This window comes from Neoarius graeffei, chromosome 9 (assembly GCF_027579695.1).
Source record: "Neoarius graeffei isolate fNeoGra1 chromosome 9, fNeoGra1.pri, whole genome shotgun sequence".
Lineage (NCBI taxonomy): Eukaryota > Metazoa > Chordata > Actinopteri > Siluriformes > Ariidae > Neoarius > Neoarius graeffei.
Genome location: NC_083577.1, coordinates 20,723,410 through 20,742,787, shown reverse-complemented (window position 1 = coordinate 20,742,787; position 19,378 = coordinate 20,723,410). Strand labels below are relative to the sequence as shown.

Here is a 19,378-nt window from a genome sequence, read left to right as displayed (position 1 = left end):
AGAGATCAAACCCATGTCCAGTCCAGAGCCCACATCCTGTCCAGAGCTTGAGCCCATGTCCAGTCCAGACCCCACATCCTGTCCAGAGCTTGACTCCAAGTCTTGTCCAGATATCGAACCCATGTCCAGTCCAGAGTCCATGTCCTGTCCTGAGCCCAAGCCCTCATCCGGTCCAGAGTCCAGGTCCTGTCTAGCGCCTGAGCCCAAGCCCCCACCTGAGCTAAGAATCCAGTGCCACGTCGGCACAGAGCAGTGTGCCAATGGCATGGCATCCAGCATCAGGCCCTCATCCCAGGGGCCAAGGAAGATAGATTTAAGTTCCTGGAGGGAATTCTTTGGGTGGGGTGGGGGGGTTCTGCCACACCTGTGCACACTGGCATGCACAACAGACAGACTTTCAGGCGTGCTCCTAACGGACTCTTGTGCACGCACCACTAATGACTCACACCTGCACAGGATTAAGGTACAATCAGTGCACCTATATAAGGACTCTAAATGCACACTCACTTTGTGAAGTATTGCATTGTTAGACACTTTACTGAGCCTTGTTTCCTGATTGTTTCTCCTGGTTTCCTGATCCCTGTTCCTTGTCTTTGATTCTGCCTTTGCCTGTGAGACTCTGCGCCTCACTCGACCATTTGCTTGTTTCTTCGTTTATGATTTTGCTGACCATTTTTTATTGTTTGCCTAATTCCTGTTTTTATAATAAATATATCCTGCAATTTCATCCATCTCCAACCATTGCTGACAGAATACTTCACCCAGTTGACAGTTTACAGATGAATTAGCACCAAAATTGTTAAACTGAATCCTAAATGCAACAGGAAGTCAGTGAAGAGATTTAATTAGAGGGGTGATGCACAGCTCGAAATTCGCGGTGGTCCGGTCGCCCGAGGTGACTTAATTTGTCATTTGGCAGGTAATTCCTGTCACTAGCCAGTCCGGCTGGCTAGTTGAAAATAAAAAATATATATGAAGCGAAGATTCAGACACACCATCAACTAAAGCCGCCACATATTAAGTGTGTGCCGTGTCTGTGTTAATCAATGTGTTTATCGGCAGGACAGAAAATACAGAAGAATTCCGAATCATATCGTGTACGAGTCAGGCTGTCATTTTTTTCACTACTGCGCATGCATATAACACATCTCGTTGAATATTGCGGTAATCATGTTATCAAATTCAATAGATGTGACCACATTATCGCCCATTTAAACACGTGTTTTTGTTGTTGTTTACATCTACATCTGCAAAAGCTACTTTGCGATGTGGAATTTTCTGAAAGGTGTACAGTAACCACCAGAGACGGGGACAAAGCGACCTCGGTCTGAAGAGGAGAAAAAGGCCGCCAATAAAGCGTACGTGAAGGAGAAATGACAAAGGACTTATAAGCAAACGTGGGAGCAGGGTAGGCCTTGGCTGCGATACGATTTTTATGGAATAATTAATTTTTTTCAAGTTGAAAAAAAAAAGTTCCTAGTCAATATGAAGCTCCTAATGCTTTCTCTCTCATAAATGGTTAAATACAGAAAGCATGTTGGACATATTTTGGGTGCTGTAGTCATGATAGTAAGTATATTTGTTTTCAATACTCACACACCAAGTTGCCAAGTTTTCCAATATATTATTATTTGTTGATATTATATTATGGTGCTCTGTGTTGTTCTCATTTATGTATTTAACAACAGTATCAAAATACTCGGGTCTTGAAATAAATGCACATTAGTCATGAACAATGGTAACTACTCTCTTTTGTGTTATTTTTGACAGAAGTAAAATTCATACATGAACAAATTTTGGCTAGTTGATTTTCTGTTTGGCTAGTTACTTTGGAAGGTAACTAGTCTGGCTGGCTGGTGAAAAAATATATGAATTTCTAGGCCTGTGATGTGAGACCATCTGTTTGACCTAGTGACTAATCTTGCAGCAGCATTCTGAACTGACCGAAGACATGTAAACAGTGAATAAAAGGTGGGAAATTTGCTTATTTTGTATGCCATCTCCTCATTTAAAGTTTCAAAAAAAAAAAGAATGCAACAATTACATATAAGATAGAGGGCAGCATGGTGGCAGCATAGGTAGCGTGTCCACCTCACATCTCCAAGCTTCAGATTCAGTCCTGAACTCAGACTACTGTTTTGGGCAGAATTTCTGTGCATGTTTCTTCTATGCTCTCCAGTTTACTCCAATCTCTCCAGAACAGGTGGACTTGATACCATAAGTAAGAAGATATTTTACTCTGGGTTTTTTTAATAATGGCATGAAAGAAATTGTACATATTTGCTCCAGATTTTTCTATGGGTTGTCATCTCAAGAGTCTGGCACTCATTTGTGATACAAAGTAAGGAATTATAAAGTACCAAGGAATATCCAAACAATGTTCTCGGATAGAGAGGGGGGCTATAATTTTAGGGGGAAATTGAAATTTAAAATTCGCAATGCTAGGACAATGTTAAAAATGTTCAGTATCTCTATTTGTGGAGTAAAGCTATGGAACAGTTTGAATGTGGAGCTCATGAAATGTACAACTATAAACCAGTTCAAAAAAAGGTATAAGGAACAGATCTTTATGAGGTATAGGGAGGAGGAATTACAATAACATTCTATTGATAATATAAGTGTAGATATGTGCGTATGGGTACATACGGATATATACCGGTATATATATATATATATATATATATATATATATATATATATATCATAATGAGCAGTGTATATATATATATATATATATATATATATGTGTGTGTGTGTGTGTGTGTGTGTATATATATATATATATATATATGTGTGTGTGTGTGTGTGTGTGTGTGTGTGTGTATGTACAGTGCTCAGCGTAAATGAGTACACCCCCTTTGAAAAGTAACATTTTAAACAATATCTCGATGAACACAAACAATTTCCAAAATGTTGACAAGACAAAGTTTAATATAACATCTGTTTAACTTATAACGGGAAAAAGTAAGGTTAATAATATAACTTGGATTACACATTTTTCAGTTTTACTCAAATTAAGGTGGTGCAAAAATGAGTACACACCACAACAAAAACTTCTACATCTAGTACTTTGTATGGCCTCCATGATTTTAATGACAGCACCAAGTCTTCTAGGCATGGAATGAATCACTTTCCATCCAGCATCCAGTCACTAAAAGAGGTCATTGTTGAAGAATGGAAAAAGATTGATGTTGCAAAATGTTGCCAACGTGTTCATTCCATGCCTAGAAGACTTGGTGCTGTCATTAAAAATCATGGAGACCATACAAAGTACTAGATGTAGTAGTTTTGTTGTGGGGTGTACTCATTTTTGCACCACCCTAATTTGAGTAAAACTGAAAAATGCGTAATCTAAGTTATATTATTAACCTTGTTTTTTTCTGTTATAAGTTAAACAGATGTCATATTAAACTTTGTCTTGTCAACATTTTGGAAATTGTTTGTGTTCATTGAGATATTGTTTAAAATGTTACTTTTCAAAGGGGGTGTACTCATTTACACTGAGCACTATGCATAATTCTATATAATATATATGCATAATTATGATATTATGGGTGTCTGTGTATGTATGGATATGTGTATAGTTATAGGTATGTGTATATGTATGTACTGTATATATGTATTGTATGTGTATATATATATATGTATATATGATTTGATTTGGTTGATATTATACCATGTTGGTATGTCTTGGTACCGTATGTTGGTATGTTTTCTTTTTTGTTTGTTGCTTTTGTTTTCTTTTGTATATATAGTTTATTATGGCAGAAAGTGACGTTTGATTAGCGGTGGCATAGAGGGTTAGGATTTGATAAGTTATTTACTTCTTCCTAATCCTTTCCGAACATTATTATGTTACTGCCTTGTGGCTATGCTATTCTGTTTGTTTATGATGATGTTTTCATTATTGTATTTTTTATTTTTTTATTTTTCTTCTTTACTGTTCGGAATAAAGCAATCAATCAATACACAATGTAATAGACTCAGAATCCATGAGCATCAGATATTTTACCATAGTCTTTTTTCATCATGAACTCCTTCCTTCCTTCCTTCCTTCCTTCATTCATTCATTCATTCATTGACTACCCCTTATCCATTGCATGTCATGGGAGAGCTGGAGTCAAACCCAACTGACACTAGGCGAGAGGCGGGGTTGTTAAAACAACTTTGGCATCTACTGCATTTCAATAAAAGGTAATTTCAGTGTAGCCCTGCAATGACCCGGCAACTTGTTCAGGGTGTACCCTGCCTCTCACCCATAGTCAGCTGGAATGGGCTCCAGATTGCCTGTGACCCTGTACAGGATAAGTGGCTACAGATAATGGATGGATGGATGGATCAATTTTCTGTACCACTTATCCACCAGGGTCATGGGGAAGCTGGAGCCAATCTCAGCTGACCTCTCAGCAAGAGGTGGGGTTCACCTTGGCAGGTCACCACTCAATCACAGGGCTTACAATCTTAACTGTTCATACTCAGAAAATGCAAACTCCCCACAGAAAGGACTGAGTCAGCTGCAAGGTTTGAACCCAGAATGTTTTTGCTGTAAGGCAACAGTGCTAACCACTGCACCACCAAGCCTCCCATCTATTATATCATTTCCTTTTAATTTGCTTGAAGTTGAATCAAACTCTTCCTGAAAGAACTGGTGTAACTCAGTCAGGTTGGTGGGCCTCCTCATTCAGACATGCTTTGTCAGCTCAGTCCACAAATTCTGTAGTTCCAAATTTTGTCTTTCTGGCTGATGTCTTAAAGTTTTGTTATTCCTCATGACACCAGCTATTTTTTGAAGTTCACCAATCCCTTTTCCAGCAAAACACTACACAACATGATGCTGCCACCTCCATGCTTCACAGTTAGAATGATGTTTTTCAGATTAAAAGCCTTTTTTCTTCATGCACAGAGCTGATTGTTATGGTCAAAAGTTCAACCTGCAAACTTCAGTCTGACTATTTTTTTTTCATTTACACTACTTTTGGAGTCAGGGCTTCTTCCTTGCTTGCGTGACAGCCTTTCAGGTCAAGGCGATATAGGACCCTCTTAATGGTAGATGTGCTTACTTTGGTACCTCATGCCTTAAACTCCTTCACCAAGACCTTTGTTGTTTGTTCATCCCTGGAAGTTATTTTTGTGCCTCTTTCCTGATTGATTTAGTGTCAAGATTTTTATTTTTGCATACAATACTTTGCAGTTGTTTTTCTCCTAAGGAGGAAAAGGAGGTCCAGATTTTACCTGACATCTTGTTACATTTTAAATAAATAGATTGTGCTATGGGCGGCACGGTGGTGTAGTGGTTAGCACTGTCGCCTCACAGCAAGAAGGTCCTGGGTTCGAGCCCCAGGGCCAGCGAGGGCCTTTCTGTGTGGAGTTTGCATGTTCTCCCCGTGTCCGCGTGGGTTTCCTCCGGGTGCTCCGGTTTCCCCCACAGTCCAAAGACATGCAGGTTAGGTTAACTGGTGACTCTAAATTGACCGTAGGTGTGAATGGTTGTCTGTGTCTATGTGTCAGCCCTGTGATGACCTGGCGACTTGTCCAGGGTGTACCCCGCCTTTCGCCTGTAGTCAGCTGGGATAGGCTCCAGCTTGCCTGCGACCCTGTAGAAGGATAAAGCGGCTTGAGATAATGAGATGAGATGAGATTGTGCTATTATTTTGTTTTTAAGTCTATAATATAACTTACATGTTGGAACAATAAGTCTTATATTCATGTAAGGCCCCCATCACACTTATTTGGAATTAGCAGGAATCAAGCAGAACCACCCGGAATTAAATTTTTTTCAAAATTCATGCCAGAATTTCAAACTGACCACCATTCTTACAGCTTTGTAAGAATGCCGTTTGAATACTTAGGATGTGCTTCGAACCTGCCTCAAATGGTTCTTGCACATTCCGGGTGTATTAGCTTTCGAATGCAGTTCAAATGTAGTTGGAACACAGTAGGAATACCTAGAATGCTGTTAGAATGCAGTAAGAATATTAAGAATGCACTTCGAATGCCGTACGAGTGCGGTTCACTTGCTGCCCAAATACCACCCGAAGTCTGGTCGAAAGGTGCCTCGAATGTCAAGTCAAGTCAAGCTAAGTTTATTTGTATAGCACTTTTAACAATAAACATTGTCGCAAAGCAGCTTTACAGAATTTGAACGACTTAAAATATGAGCTAATTTTATCCCTAATCTATCCCCAATGAGCAAGCCTGTGGCGACAGTGGCAAGGAAAAACTCCCTCAGACGACATGAGGAAGAAACCTCGAGAGGAACTAGACTCAAAAGGGAACCCATCCTCATTTGGGCAACAACAGACAACATGACTATAACATTAACAGTCCTAACATAAAGTTTGTTGAAATATCACTATTTACATCAACATACTGTTAAATAAGACCTGAGCCAGGAGAATGCTGTACGAATTCACCTCAAATGTAGTCAGAACGCTCCTGGAATAGGAAGGGAAAGTACTCTCATCGCCCCCTACTGGATGCATTCCAACCTCTATGGCAAAATGAATGGGAATATCTTTTCAAAAAATTACATTTCGGGTTACACTTCAAAGTTAAGACAATGGCTTCCATATGTTGTGCATGTCGGGCAGCTCTATCGATCCTGGTGATCATACTTTATTTTTTCCACCGATTTGAATTGTTTTGAATGTTTTTTAATAAGCTGATCAAAGACTACATGGACCCGACATCGCGTATGTGACGTCACCGCAAGTCTGGCGCCTTTCCAAATCTGTAGCAGGTAGTGGCCGGCGAGTAGCCTACATCAACATGCTGATTTGTATAGGGAGGGAAAGTGAAACACAGCGATCCTAGTGGTAGCGTTCCTAAGCCGAGAGCCATACTATTGAAAATCCCATAGACCCGATTTTTTAAAAAATCCCACAAAGTTATAACGTGGAACTTGTACACCCCCCAAAAATATGTTGGGATTATCTACTAACTGTGAAAGTATCAGGTGAAATTTCGCTGTCTTTTAAAAGATCGAAATTGCGCCTAACCGGTCAGAAACGGACTACAACCAAACTGTCTAGTCAGAGTCGCTCATATGACGTCAGCAGTAGGTTTGATAAGTTTTGTTCTTCATACTAGCCCTTACAAGTGCTGACAGCTCTCCCTGTGAATAGCAGCAGTTGACTACATGCCCTGATCTGTAATGGTTATCCCCACGAGGGATGCATTTCTTATTGGTACAGAAATACTCAGCCAACCACGCTATACAAATCGGCATGTTGATGTAGGCTACTCGCCGGCCACTACCTGCTACAGATTTTTTTTTTTATTTTTTATAGATAGGACAGTGTAGGGAGACAGGAAATGAGCGGGAGAGAGAGAGAGAGACAGGGAGGGATCGGGAAATGACCTCGGGTCAGAATCGAACCCGGGTCCCTGGATTTATGGTATGGTGCCTTAGCCATCTGAGCCATGACACCCCCACCTGCTACAGATTTGGAAAGGCGCTAGACTTGCGGTGACGTCACATACGCGACGTCGGGTCCGTGTAGTCTTTGATCAGCTTATTAAAAAACATTCAAAACAATTCAAATTGGTGGAAAAAATAAAGTATGATCACCAGGATCAATAGAGCTGTCTGGCATGCACAACATATGGAAGCCATTGTCTTAACTTTGAAGTGTAACCCGAAATGTAATTTTTTGAAAAGATATTCCCATTCATTTTGCCATAGAGGTTGGAACACATCCAGTAGGGGGCGATGAGATTACTTTCCCTCCCTATAACGTGGTTGGTGGAGTATTTCTGTACCAATAAGAAATGCATCCCTCGTGCGGATAACCATTACAGATCAGGGCATGTAGTCAACTGCCGCTATTCACAGGGAGAGCTGTCAGCACTCGTAAGGGCTAGTATGAAGAACAAAACTTATCAGTCCTACTGCTGACGTCATATGAGCGACTCTGACTAGACAGTTTGGTTGTAGTCCGTTTCTGACCGGTTAGGCGCAATTTCGATCTTTTAAAAGACAGCGAAATTTCACCTGATAGGGGAGACCGGGTATGGTCGTAACACGGGGTGAGTTGTAACACCACCAATTCCACCAATCAGGGATAAGATATGAGCCATGTGACAGTTTCAGTTTCCTCAGACTTCCTTTACGATCACACATGGACATTTTCAAGTTGTTGGCGCAATTTCTCGCGGAGCAAGGAGGAAAATTCAAAGTCTGAGGTAAGAAAGTAACTTTTTTTTTTCTAGTGCTTTTACCATTGTAGACAAAGTTGTAAGAGTTATATCAGGTCAAACTATAGTTTCTCTAGAAAAGAATGGTGTAGCTCTCCCTTGCTAATGTCAAAGCACCATGCTAATACAGCTTGCTAAACAATGGATGACAGTGGTGGGGTAGGTTGTAACACGTTTTTTGAAAGTGTTACAACCATCCCCTTACATGCAAAGAAGATATTTTTTGTGATTTTAATGATTCTACAGAATGCCTAGAACATGGGTGAGGAAAACTAATCGTGGAGTGGATGCCAAGGTATTAAAAAGAGCAGCAGAGGAGGTTAAAAAAGGAACATTTGTCAGGGCAGTGGCAAGAAAGCATGGCATCTGCCATGTTACCCTTCATAGGTATTGGCAGAAGTTCAAACTACTGAAAGACCAGGGATCGCTGAACCTTCCTCGGGTAGGAAACGTCAGTCCAAACAGAGTCTTCAACAGGGAGCAGGAGGAGATATTGGCAGATTACATTAGCCAGGCAGCTGATATATACTTTGGGCTAACTCCACGTGAGGTAAGCATGATAGCTGACAACAGGGTAGAATAGGCAAAAGTCAAGACCTCGCAATTTGTATTAGACCTCTCAAGGATGCATTTAATTTGTTCGGTGTTGCCAAAATTAGTCATGTTCTCTAAAAAAAAATGTTCTGTGGAATGGGGCTAGTGGGCATGTCCATGTTCATTCATTTTATCTTTGTGTATGTGACTGTTCAGCTCTCTCTCTCTCTCTCCTCACAAGACACAAATACACACACACACACAAAGTATAAATGTTATGCTTTTTATATTTTGTTTAAAACAATATGATCTTAAGTCTTTATGTGAATAGATTGTATGTTATAGGCCTACAATATATGTTGTTGAATCTATTTTCAAACCCTGTTTATGCAATAAATCGGCATATCGAATGAAGTTCCATTGTTTTTCTGCATTTTGTCTATCTGTTACAACCAACCCCAGTAGTGGGGTAGGTTGTAACAAAGGTACATACTGTATTTGTCATAATCTCACAAATTTTGTGATATAGTTGAGGAGATTTAAATGGTTGCCACTCAGAGCCGGTTCAGACCTCCATGGGGCCCTAGGCAAAATTCTGCTAAGGGGCCCTCTTAACTGAACCCCAAAATGTTCAACAGTCGCACCTGACACCCAGTGCTTCCATTCATCCCCCCTTTAAACATATTGCACTAGTGTCGCCACCTGTTGGTCTAACTGGCTGACTGGCTGGACTCTGTGCTGCATGTTAGAAACTTAAGCATAGCACCTGTAAAATATAGATAAGGCTACTATTAATTCAGCTCCATCAAATTGGCTGCACTTGTTTTACCTTCAGATACTGTACTTAAAATGTAGGTGATTTAGATTATTATTTAGCCTATTTAGCACCATTGTCATAATATTTCACGAGTTTTATTTATTCACAAATATATCTGCATCTATGTTTGCCTGTGGGCTATCCAAGCAAACAAAATCCAACCTTAGTAAAAATATTTATCTATTACTTTCCATTTTGTATAAGTGCAGTTGTAACTACATTCAGAACGATTGATCTTATCTCATTATCTCTAGCCACTTTATCGTGTTCTACAGGGTCGCAGGCAAGCTGGAGCCTATCCCAGCTGACTACGGGCGAAAGGCGGGGTACACCCTGGACAAGTCACCAGGTCATCACAGGGCTGACACATAGACACAGACAACCATTCACACTCACATTCACACCTACGGTCAATTTAGAGTCACCAGTTAACCTAACCTGCATGTCTTTGGACTGTGGGGGAAACCGGAGCACCCGGAGGAAACCCACGCGGACACGGGGAGAACATGCAAACTCCACACAGAAAGGCCCTCGCTGGCCACGGGGCTCGAACCCGGACCTTCTTGCTGTGAGGCAACAGCGCTAACCACTACACCACCGTGCCACCCCAGAACGATTGATATAACACTTAAATTGCAGAAGCCAGCAAGACACACACGGAGACTGTCGGGGGTTCACCCGGGGCTCACCGTCCTGTTATATAGGTCAAACACCGACTAGCCCCGTCCCTCCCACTCTCCCACCCGGAGAGGAGAGTTACTTGACTTCTGTTCCGGCTGTTCATTTTCATGCAGTTTCTTTTTCCTTTTTTCACTCCCCGAGGGATAACGCCGCTTCATCTTGCTAGGTTGATACACATGCACTGGGAATCTGACGTGCGCAAGCAGCACGACGGACGGTCACGTCATCACGTTTTTTGTTTTTTTTTTCCCCACGGGGCCTCTATGAGTTTGCGGGGCCCTACGCAACGTGCATAGACACAGACAACCATTCACACTCACATTCACACCTACGGTCAATTTAGAGTCACCAGTTAACCTAACCTGCATGTCTTTGGACTGTGGGGGAAACCGGAGCACCCGGAGGAAACCCACGCGGACACGGGGAGAACATGCAAACTCCGCACAGAAAGGCCCTTGCCGGCCACAGGGCTCGAACCCGGACCTTCTTGCTGTGAGGCGACAGCGCTAACCACTACACCACCGTGCCGCCCAGTTCCAGAACTGTAGCTTTGAAAAAAATGATAGTTTTCAGTGCTGAAAAAAATGTGTTACAACCATACCCGGTCTCCCCTACTTTCACAGTTAGTAGATAATCCCAACATATACAACATGTTTTTTGGGGGTGTACAAGTTCCACGTCATAACTTTGTGGGATTTTTTTTTTAAAATCGGGTCTATGGGATTTTCAGTAGTATGGCTCTCGGTGGGCGGCACGGTGGTGTAGTGGTTAGTGCTGTCGCCTCACAGCAAGAAGGTCCGGGTTCGAGCCCCGTGGCCGGCAAGGGCCCTTCTGTGCGGAGTTTGCATGTTCTCCCCGTGTCCGCGTGGGTTTCCTCCGGGTGCTCCGGTTTCCCCCACAGTCCAAAGACATGCAGGTTAGGCTAACTGGTGACTCTAAATTGGCCGTAGGTGTGAACGTGAGTGTGAATGGTTGTCTGTGTCTATGTGTCAGCCCTGTGATGACCTGGCGACTTGTCCAGGGTGTACCCCGCCTTTCGCCCGTAATCAGCTGGGATAGGCTCCAGGAGCTTGCCTGCGACCCTGTAGAGCAGGATAAAGCGGCTAGAGATAATGAGATGGCTCTCGGTTTAGGAACGCTACCACTAGGATCGCTGTGTTTCACTTTCCCTCCTTATAGCCACCGAATTATGTTTCGAACGTCTAAGAATTCAAATAGAATGCAGCTTGAATACTTCGAATATTCCGGAATATACGAAGAATTTTCATTCCGGCTCTAGTGTGACTGCACTATAAGATGTGTTCATTCATGAGGACAGAAATTAACTTTGAAAATCAGAATTACTTTATTAATCCCGGAGGGAAATTCAAATTTGCTACAAAGCTCCTGAATCAGAGAAGAAGTAAACGTCTAAAAATAGAAGATAAAATTGTCTGAAAAAAGAATTAAAATAAAATAAATTTAAATAACTTTAAGTAAAAGCAAAATGAAGTGATTTCTATGTACATATATTTCACCTGAGTTAAGAATACGTTAAGCAGCACTGTCCAGGATCCCTTGTGTTATTATATGATTACATGTGTACTTAAAATGTAATATTCTCTCATCCAGACTCAGTGACGTCCACAGGCTTGTGACCAAACCCAGTTCCTGGAGGAAACACTTGGCTGAGATATCCAGGAGTTTGCTGCCAGATGTGTGTAATCGTATCTCTGCTGTCATCTTTAATTTCAGGATACATTCAGGAATTATTGGCACATAGACGATTGAAATTGTAAGAATTATTGCTTGACTTGTATTTATAATTTATATATGGCTAAAATTCCTTTTACATTTTTTTATTAGTTGCTTATCAAGATTTCTAACATTCCTACTTATAGGGTATATTGATTTTACTTATGATTTTTTAATATTATTAAAATATATATATTGTGGAAACGGTGTGATAATTAGAAGCCTTTTATCGAAAGCATTTCATTTCCTGATTCTGAGAATTGGAGAAGATGAGCTATTGAAAGCCACTGTCAGCTCTTCTAGCCGGATTGTCGGATGTGAATGCTCTCTGTTCTTTTCCCTTTTTTTCCTCCCTGCACTTGATTGTGCGCATTTTTCCTGCATGAAGTGCGTCTGAAAAGCTGAAGATGGCCATCCATGTGGAAGGACTGGTGGCGATTGCACTCTTTTATCTGCTCATTTTATTTGTTGGAATATGGGCGGCTTGGAAAAACAAAAACTCCGGGCTTGGAGACAGTACAGATCAGAGTGAATCTATAATAGTGGGAGGACGGGACATTGGGCTCTTTGTCGGGGTTTTTACTATGACCGGTAAGTTTAATATGACTTTGGAAATGAGGCTGAAAAAAAAAAATCTAATTTAGATATGCAACTGAAGTTTCCTCTGACTTTAAAATCTGTCTCATTCCTTTGTTTAAATCAGGTTTGATGCTGATGTATTTGTAGCCTATACAGTTTTAAACAGATTGTTATTGATGACTTCCTCAAAATGAAAGTGATTAATCATGAGGTAGTACTTAATGGGGAGAGCGGGGAGACTTGGCGTAGGGGAGACTTGGGACAGTTTGTATTCCCATCAATTAATTTCAACCAATCAGAGTTTAGATGACATCAGAAGTTCGATGTTGCCCCTTAAAGCCTCTGTCACAACCGGCCGTACGTGCTCCTACGGCCAGTCTACGTGCAAAAAACGCAAGAAACACACGGAGGGCGCACGTGTGACGTGCTGATTTTCGAGCCGTAGACTGGCCGCAGAGGTTCTTTGTCATGTCAAACAAACTCTACGGGTGCTTACGTTTTTTTTCAGGTTGCAAGACAAACTTACGGCCAACGTGCATCTTTCTTCATGAACGAAAAACACGCAGCGATTTGGGAAACGCCAAAAATCGCACAGCCAAAAAAATCATACGTCCGGTTGTGAACTAGGCTTAAAGTAACTGACTTTCTTTGGAGCCACAAAGCTGGACACTGCAGTAAGGTTTGTGCAGCTCAGTACCAAAACTTGTATTTCGCCTTCACCTCCACTCTATGGTGTAATGCAGGGGTTTTCAAAGCGTGGGAGAGTCAGTCCCCCCCTTACAATTTTTGTTGTTGCTATACTTAATGTTCCATTCGTATTTTTAAAAAATGGTTGTTATACACATTTTTACTTTTTTATTTTACACATTTTAAACATCTGTGCTTTTTTAAAACATCTTTACACATTTTAAACATCTGTGCTTTTTAAAAACATTTTCTTTTTTACACATTTTAAACATCTGTGCTTTTTTTCAAACATCTTGTTTTACACATTTTAAACCTTTCATAGCATCGTTAGCTAGCACCTCTTGGCAGACACTGTGGCAGTGGAGCATCTTCAGATCCAGTCCATGAAAATCCAAACTTTAAATAATCGTGGTCATACTTCCTTCTTTTTTTGCTTGGCCCAGACTCTGTCTCCACACTCACTGTAGCTTTAGGTACTAAAAATCGATCCATTTTGTCTCTGGCAAAGGCTAGCTGAAGTTCGCTAAATGTCCGCAATAGTAACTTATTCTGGTTTATTTTTCCTCACGTTGCGCCCCCCCCGAAGAACTCTGGCACCCCCTAGGGGATGCGTGCCCCACACTTTGAAAAGCCCTGGTGTAATCTATGCTGGAGAATTGGGGATTTGTTAGGAATTAAAGTATGTAGCAGAGCCTTACCATATATAACTTAAATTGTGGGAAAAACATTTAAGGATTTTTTTTTAAATGTCCATAAGGGAGAGTTGGGACAGTTCATCATGTTACCGGTAATTTTTTTTTGTGGTTGACAAATATAAAATTGTTTTAAAATGTTTTGTTAAAAATGTGGGTATGTACCTGCATGAGGATTAAATGTATTTAATTTCTTCTTGAGAATGGAACTGTTTTGACGAGTCAGGTTTTGGGTAAACTGACATTATGTCTGTACCAGCAATGTGTTCATACAGTTCATATGTTACACACAGGGGTGCCATGGGGGGGGGGGGGGGAGTTAGGACATTTATAAGGGCCCAGCATTGACAGGGGTCCCTCAGGGACCATGTGTAAGTTAATTTAATAACAATATTTTTAATAATTGTCTCTTATATTGAACAAATACAATGACCTTTTGGTTTGGTTTTCCATTTTCTGCAAACTTATTAGATAGTCTTTATATTTCACCCCTCTCCCTATTCATCACATGGTACAGTCTTGCGTAGGCAGAGCCAGAGTGTGACACCGCATTAGGTTCATTGCTTTTCAATCCAGCAGTAACATTAGCTGTGCACGGTAGAAACAGAATTGATAGTGAACCCATCAGTAGATTGACACCATCATGAAGAAGTTGGGTTACCAGAAACATAAAGACATGCAGCAGAAAGCTGAGAGAGGGAAAAAGGGCCGACAGTTAGTCACCAGTTTTGGGGGGTTTTTTTCCCCGAAGAAAGGTAGTCTATACATTTATTCACTGACCTTCCTTCGGTGGCTATTAACCTACTGTAACATGCTACAGAAGATTATTATTGTGCCTTAACCACTGCTTGGATGATCAAGCTAACAACTTAATTTACAATGCAGTGTCGTTTTACTTAAATATTTCATAGGTTACCTTTATTGCCACTGAAAATGAGATAAGTAATGAATGTAACTTTGGTCTGCAAAGAGCTCAGTGAATTTGTAGGTCCACTATACAGCTAGTGCACCAGCTAGGTTAAGATGCACACTAATAACTAGCTTGCTCACTAATGAGGTCTGCCCTCAACATGCACATATGCAGCCTCAGGATTAGGAAACCCTACCTCAAGCCCCCCTCCCAGTTGAAGCAGGAGGTGAGCAGTATTTTGTTGATAATGTATTTACAGAGCAATCTGTGAATAAAAGGCTTGGGGTTAAGCCACATACAGACAGAGTTTTAGTTTTTATGCTGCATTAACCACGTGAGCAGCTAGCTAGAGCAAGCAAGTACAATTTTAGCTGATAATGTTCATATAGATATTCCAATAATGAAATGGACAAAAACTGGCTAAAAAGATTGCTAGATAGCTTGGCTTAGAATGTAAAGGAGATAATGCCATTGCCACTTTTAAGATCATCCTTTTAAGATATTTGTTTCCCTTTATGATCAACTAATGTTACTAACCAAGCATGCAGCTCATTCCATTCAAATGTTAGTAATACATACACATAGTTCTCACAACACACTGTGTTAGTACAATTATATGATAGACTCTGAAATATGTACCTTAAGGTTCTGGGTACTTTAGAGCCAGGGCCCTCTTCAAGCCATGATGCAGCCAGGGAGAATACCCTTTTCTGTTTTTGATGCAGCCATTTGCAGGAAGCATGGCATGACCAATTTGTTGATGTAAAATTCATTATTGTGTTAAAAAATATTCCTCTCTGTTGCACAACAAAGCCCATAAGTCACTTTAAAACTGTATGTAGTGTATGTACAGTGGTTAACTAGCTCATTTGGGGCTGTTGAACATTGAGATACTAAATATTTGAGGTTGAGAGATTTATTCTCTGCCATTTGACCTCTTTGTATGTTTAGATATTTTGCCATTGTTCACATTTATATTTATTGTTATTGTTCAGGTCTTTATTTAATAAGTTGATGAATGTTGAGTTTTTCACACTGCATTGCTGATTACTGTACTGACTGTGTTTTCTATTAAACTGGCACAGCCAAAAAAAGGAAAAAAAAAAAATCAGTGGATTTCTTGCAGTGCACCATGTAATCTGCTTCAATCAATTAAATAGTTATTCATCAACTTAGAAATTTAACTGCATATAATGAGTCAGTACATGAAGGAAACATAAGGATGAATTTGGAAGTCTGTTTGCGACAGTAAAGCCAGTCTACACTAAGTTTGTACTTATCTACTAGCTACAGCCTGGGTAGGTTGCTAGCTAAATACTGACACCTAGTGGTTAAAAGTAATATCAGGGTATAAACAAGGTCTGTGTCTTCTGTGATAAATTCATGAGAGGTGTTCAGATCCAGTGGGTCATTACTGGTGTTTGACAAATTCAGACGTTTGAATTCATGTGTGTTTTTTGTTAGAAAATATTAATTATTTATTTATTTATTTATTGGGGGGGGGGGGGGGGATTTGAGAACAATATTCTTTCATAGGACCCAAAATTTCTAGCGGTGCCCCTGGTTACACGTTTTCATCATAAATAAAAATTAAACATATAGGATAAAGTTAGGTATTTTATTTTTGTTCCATGTCTCCCCACGGTGTCCCAAGTCTCCCAACATAATGTCCCATATCTCCCCTTAGTGTGTCGTGTCTCACTGCAAAAAATAATGACAGAAAAAGTGAAGCCTGAAGGCCAGTATATGTGACAAACTGAGAAACTAATGTTGTGGCAAGAGGGTATAGTAAATACACTCTAATGCAATATGAATGTGACACTACCTGCAAAGAATTTTACACAATCTACAAAAGCTGAAAACTTGGCCCAAGTCTCCTCACTTTCCCCTACCTGCATCTTTGAGAAATCCTTGAATTATTGATTTCCAGAAAAAAATACATTCAACTAAAACATCATTCAGGCACCACTAAATGTTTCAGTGAAAACGGATTTTTTAATAGGAACATTTTATAACATATTTATTGTCTGTGTATCTTAAATACATTTATTTGCCAGAATATAGTGAAGAGTCTCTCTCGTGCGCGCACGCATGCATGCATGCATGCACGTATGCACTCTTTGTAATTGCAATGTAAGCAAGTGTACTGATTTGATGTATGTTTTATTTTTCTGAAAACTTCTAGCCACATGGGTTGGTGGTGGATATATCAATGGAACAGCAGAATATGTGTATTTGCCTGGCTATGGACTGGCATGGGCACAGGCACCCTTTGGTTATGCACTTAGCTTGGTAGTAGGTAGGACTCACACAAACATACATCCCTGATTTTTATTTTTTTAAATAAATGCACAACTCCTCCATTTGTTGTCAAAGTTTGCCACTTATAAACCTTGTTTTCTCAGGGTTGTCAGCTTCTCCTCTGGAACTACTCTAATTCAAGTGAGATTGCTGCTGCCTGGGTTCCTCACTTCATTTGATACTTCCTAGAAATAACTCACCTGTCTAATATTGATTTTCTCAGGACATATAGCCAATACACTGTCACAGAGCCATGTTTTCATTGCTAAGCCAAACATTCTGTTAATAGCCCTATTACTGCAAAAAAGTAAAGGGATGAATCCCAGAAGAACTTTAGGCAGCACCAATCAGCATATGTTTTGTTTTAATATTAAATTTCCATATTTTCCATTCTTAGGGAAACTTTTTTTTTTAAACGTGTTAACAATTCATGCTAAATGTTGAACACACATGCTCATTAACATTGTTCATGTTTCTCACACTCCTATGTTTGTGCTTTATAGGTGGTCTGTTCTTTGCCAAGCCGATGCGGTCCAGGGGATATGTGACCATGCTGGATCCCTTTCAGCAGCTTTACGGGAAGAGAATGGGTGGCCTTCTCTTTATACCAGCCTTGATGGGGGAAATCTTCTGGTCAGCAGCTATTTTGTCAGCATTAGGTATGTACATGTTCCACTGTTAATTGCACCACATTATAGCTGTGAATGCTTAATACGTTTGACCTCACACAAGATTAAGTCAAGCAGGAGACAAAAACAAACATTCTAATTTGCCTGAAAAGAGTAGCAAAAATACATTTTATGCATAACCTGGCACTGTAGATTTGGCAGTTCATACTCGGGTTATGTCAACTTTACACAGACAAACAAATCCAAATTCCTCATGGAAGATGGCACCATGGATGGCCAGTGTTGGGAGTAACGCGTTACAAAAGTAACGAATTACTGTAATGCATTGCTTTTTGCGGTAACGCGGTAATGAAAGGCATTACAGAAAAAAATTGGTAATATTTTACTCAGTACAAATGTCAGTAATGCGCGTTACAATGCATTTTTAACCTGGAATGAAGTGATGGGCTTTTTTTCCTTCATACAAATTCGCCAAAATCACGCGAGATCAGCAGAGGTAAAACATCCGCGCAAAATGTTTCACTTCCTTTTCCTTTAAGCTAGTCAGACAGAAGAGAGAGATGAGTGAACCTGCAGCTGATCTAACGTCGGATAGCACATTCTCCAGATGGGCATACGCCCATTACTTTAAGTTTGTGAAAAATAAGGATGTGAAGAACATCGTAGTCAAATGCACTTTGTGTGCTAAACCTAAAGAATTGTCCACTTCCCGAAATAGCACCAGTAATTTAACTAAACATTTCCAGAGGTGCCATAGTAGCATGAAGTTAGCAAGGAAGCAAGCGGAGGATGAGAGTGGCGATAAAATCACAAAGCAGCCAAAATTAACGTTCTCCCGCTCTGAGATGCTACTTCAGCCTCAAGAGGTTAGGAGACTTGTGGTGGAGTATGTTGTTGAAGATATGCTGACAGTTGGTTTACATTTTTGTCCTGTATAACTGAGTTTTTTTTTTTCTGGTCGGAAGTCAGACTAAAGTGATTGAGCTGCCTTTCCTTCGAGGGCTAAGCACTTCAATATCATTAAAAGCACTTTGATTTTGTTATTTCTAATTCTGTTTTTCGAAATGTGACTGGGTAGCCTCATATAGCTAATAGTCATTGTCTAGCCGTGATTTAAAAGACTTGTGGGGGGTTTTCAGGCCAGTTTTATTGTAGGCTACGATTTGCCATAATATGTTCATTTTTGTCAAATTTCTGAAATGATGGAGTCATATCCCTTAGGGCTAATCTTTTTTTTTTTTTATGAAGCATAAACTATGCTTAATGCTGTATACTTGAAAACAGTAAAGGCATAGAAATGCTAATTTTGTATCCTGTCATATCTTTAGACACAATACAGTTCAATTAATGTTAATATGAATAGGCCTAAAGTTACAGTATTTCTATCACAATTTGCCAGACTTTGACCTTTTGTCTGTTCTTGCGATGATTGTTCCTTGTATTGTGCCATGAGCCATCACTGTGGCTATTATATTCTACTGTTTTTAACCATAAGCCTAGCTCAGTCAGATACCACATCACCTTCCACTGGTTGTGTGATGAGCTAATTGAGCGTCTTGAGCTACATTTAGATTGCCAAATCCGTACTTCCAGTTATTTTGGTGAGAGTAACTTAAAA

The 19,378-nt window shown here is 40.2% G+C and overlaps 1 protein-coding gene across 1 annotated transcript in view; it reads left to right on the top strand.

Moving 5' to 3' along the window:
* Window positions 1–2,812: 2,812 nt before the first annotated feature.
* Window positions 2,813–19,378, top strand: part of LOC132892113 (high-affinity choline transporter 1-like) — a 59,705-nt gene continuing 43,139 nt past the window's right edge. Inside the window, exons 1-4 of the mRNA XM_060930511.1 lie at window positions 2,813–2,830; window positions 12,370–12,553; window positions 17,016–17,129; window positions 17,635–17,790. Coding sequence (XP_060786494.1) covers window positions 12,370–12,553; window positions 17,016–17,129; window positions 17,635–17,790 — 454 coding nt within the window. The 5' untranslated portion in view covers window positions 2,813–2,830. The remainder of the gene's footprint in view (window positions 2,831–12,369; window positions 12,554–17,015; window positions 17,130–17,634; window positions 17,791–19,378) is intronic.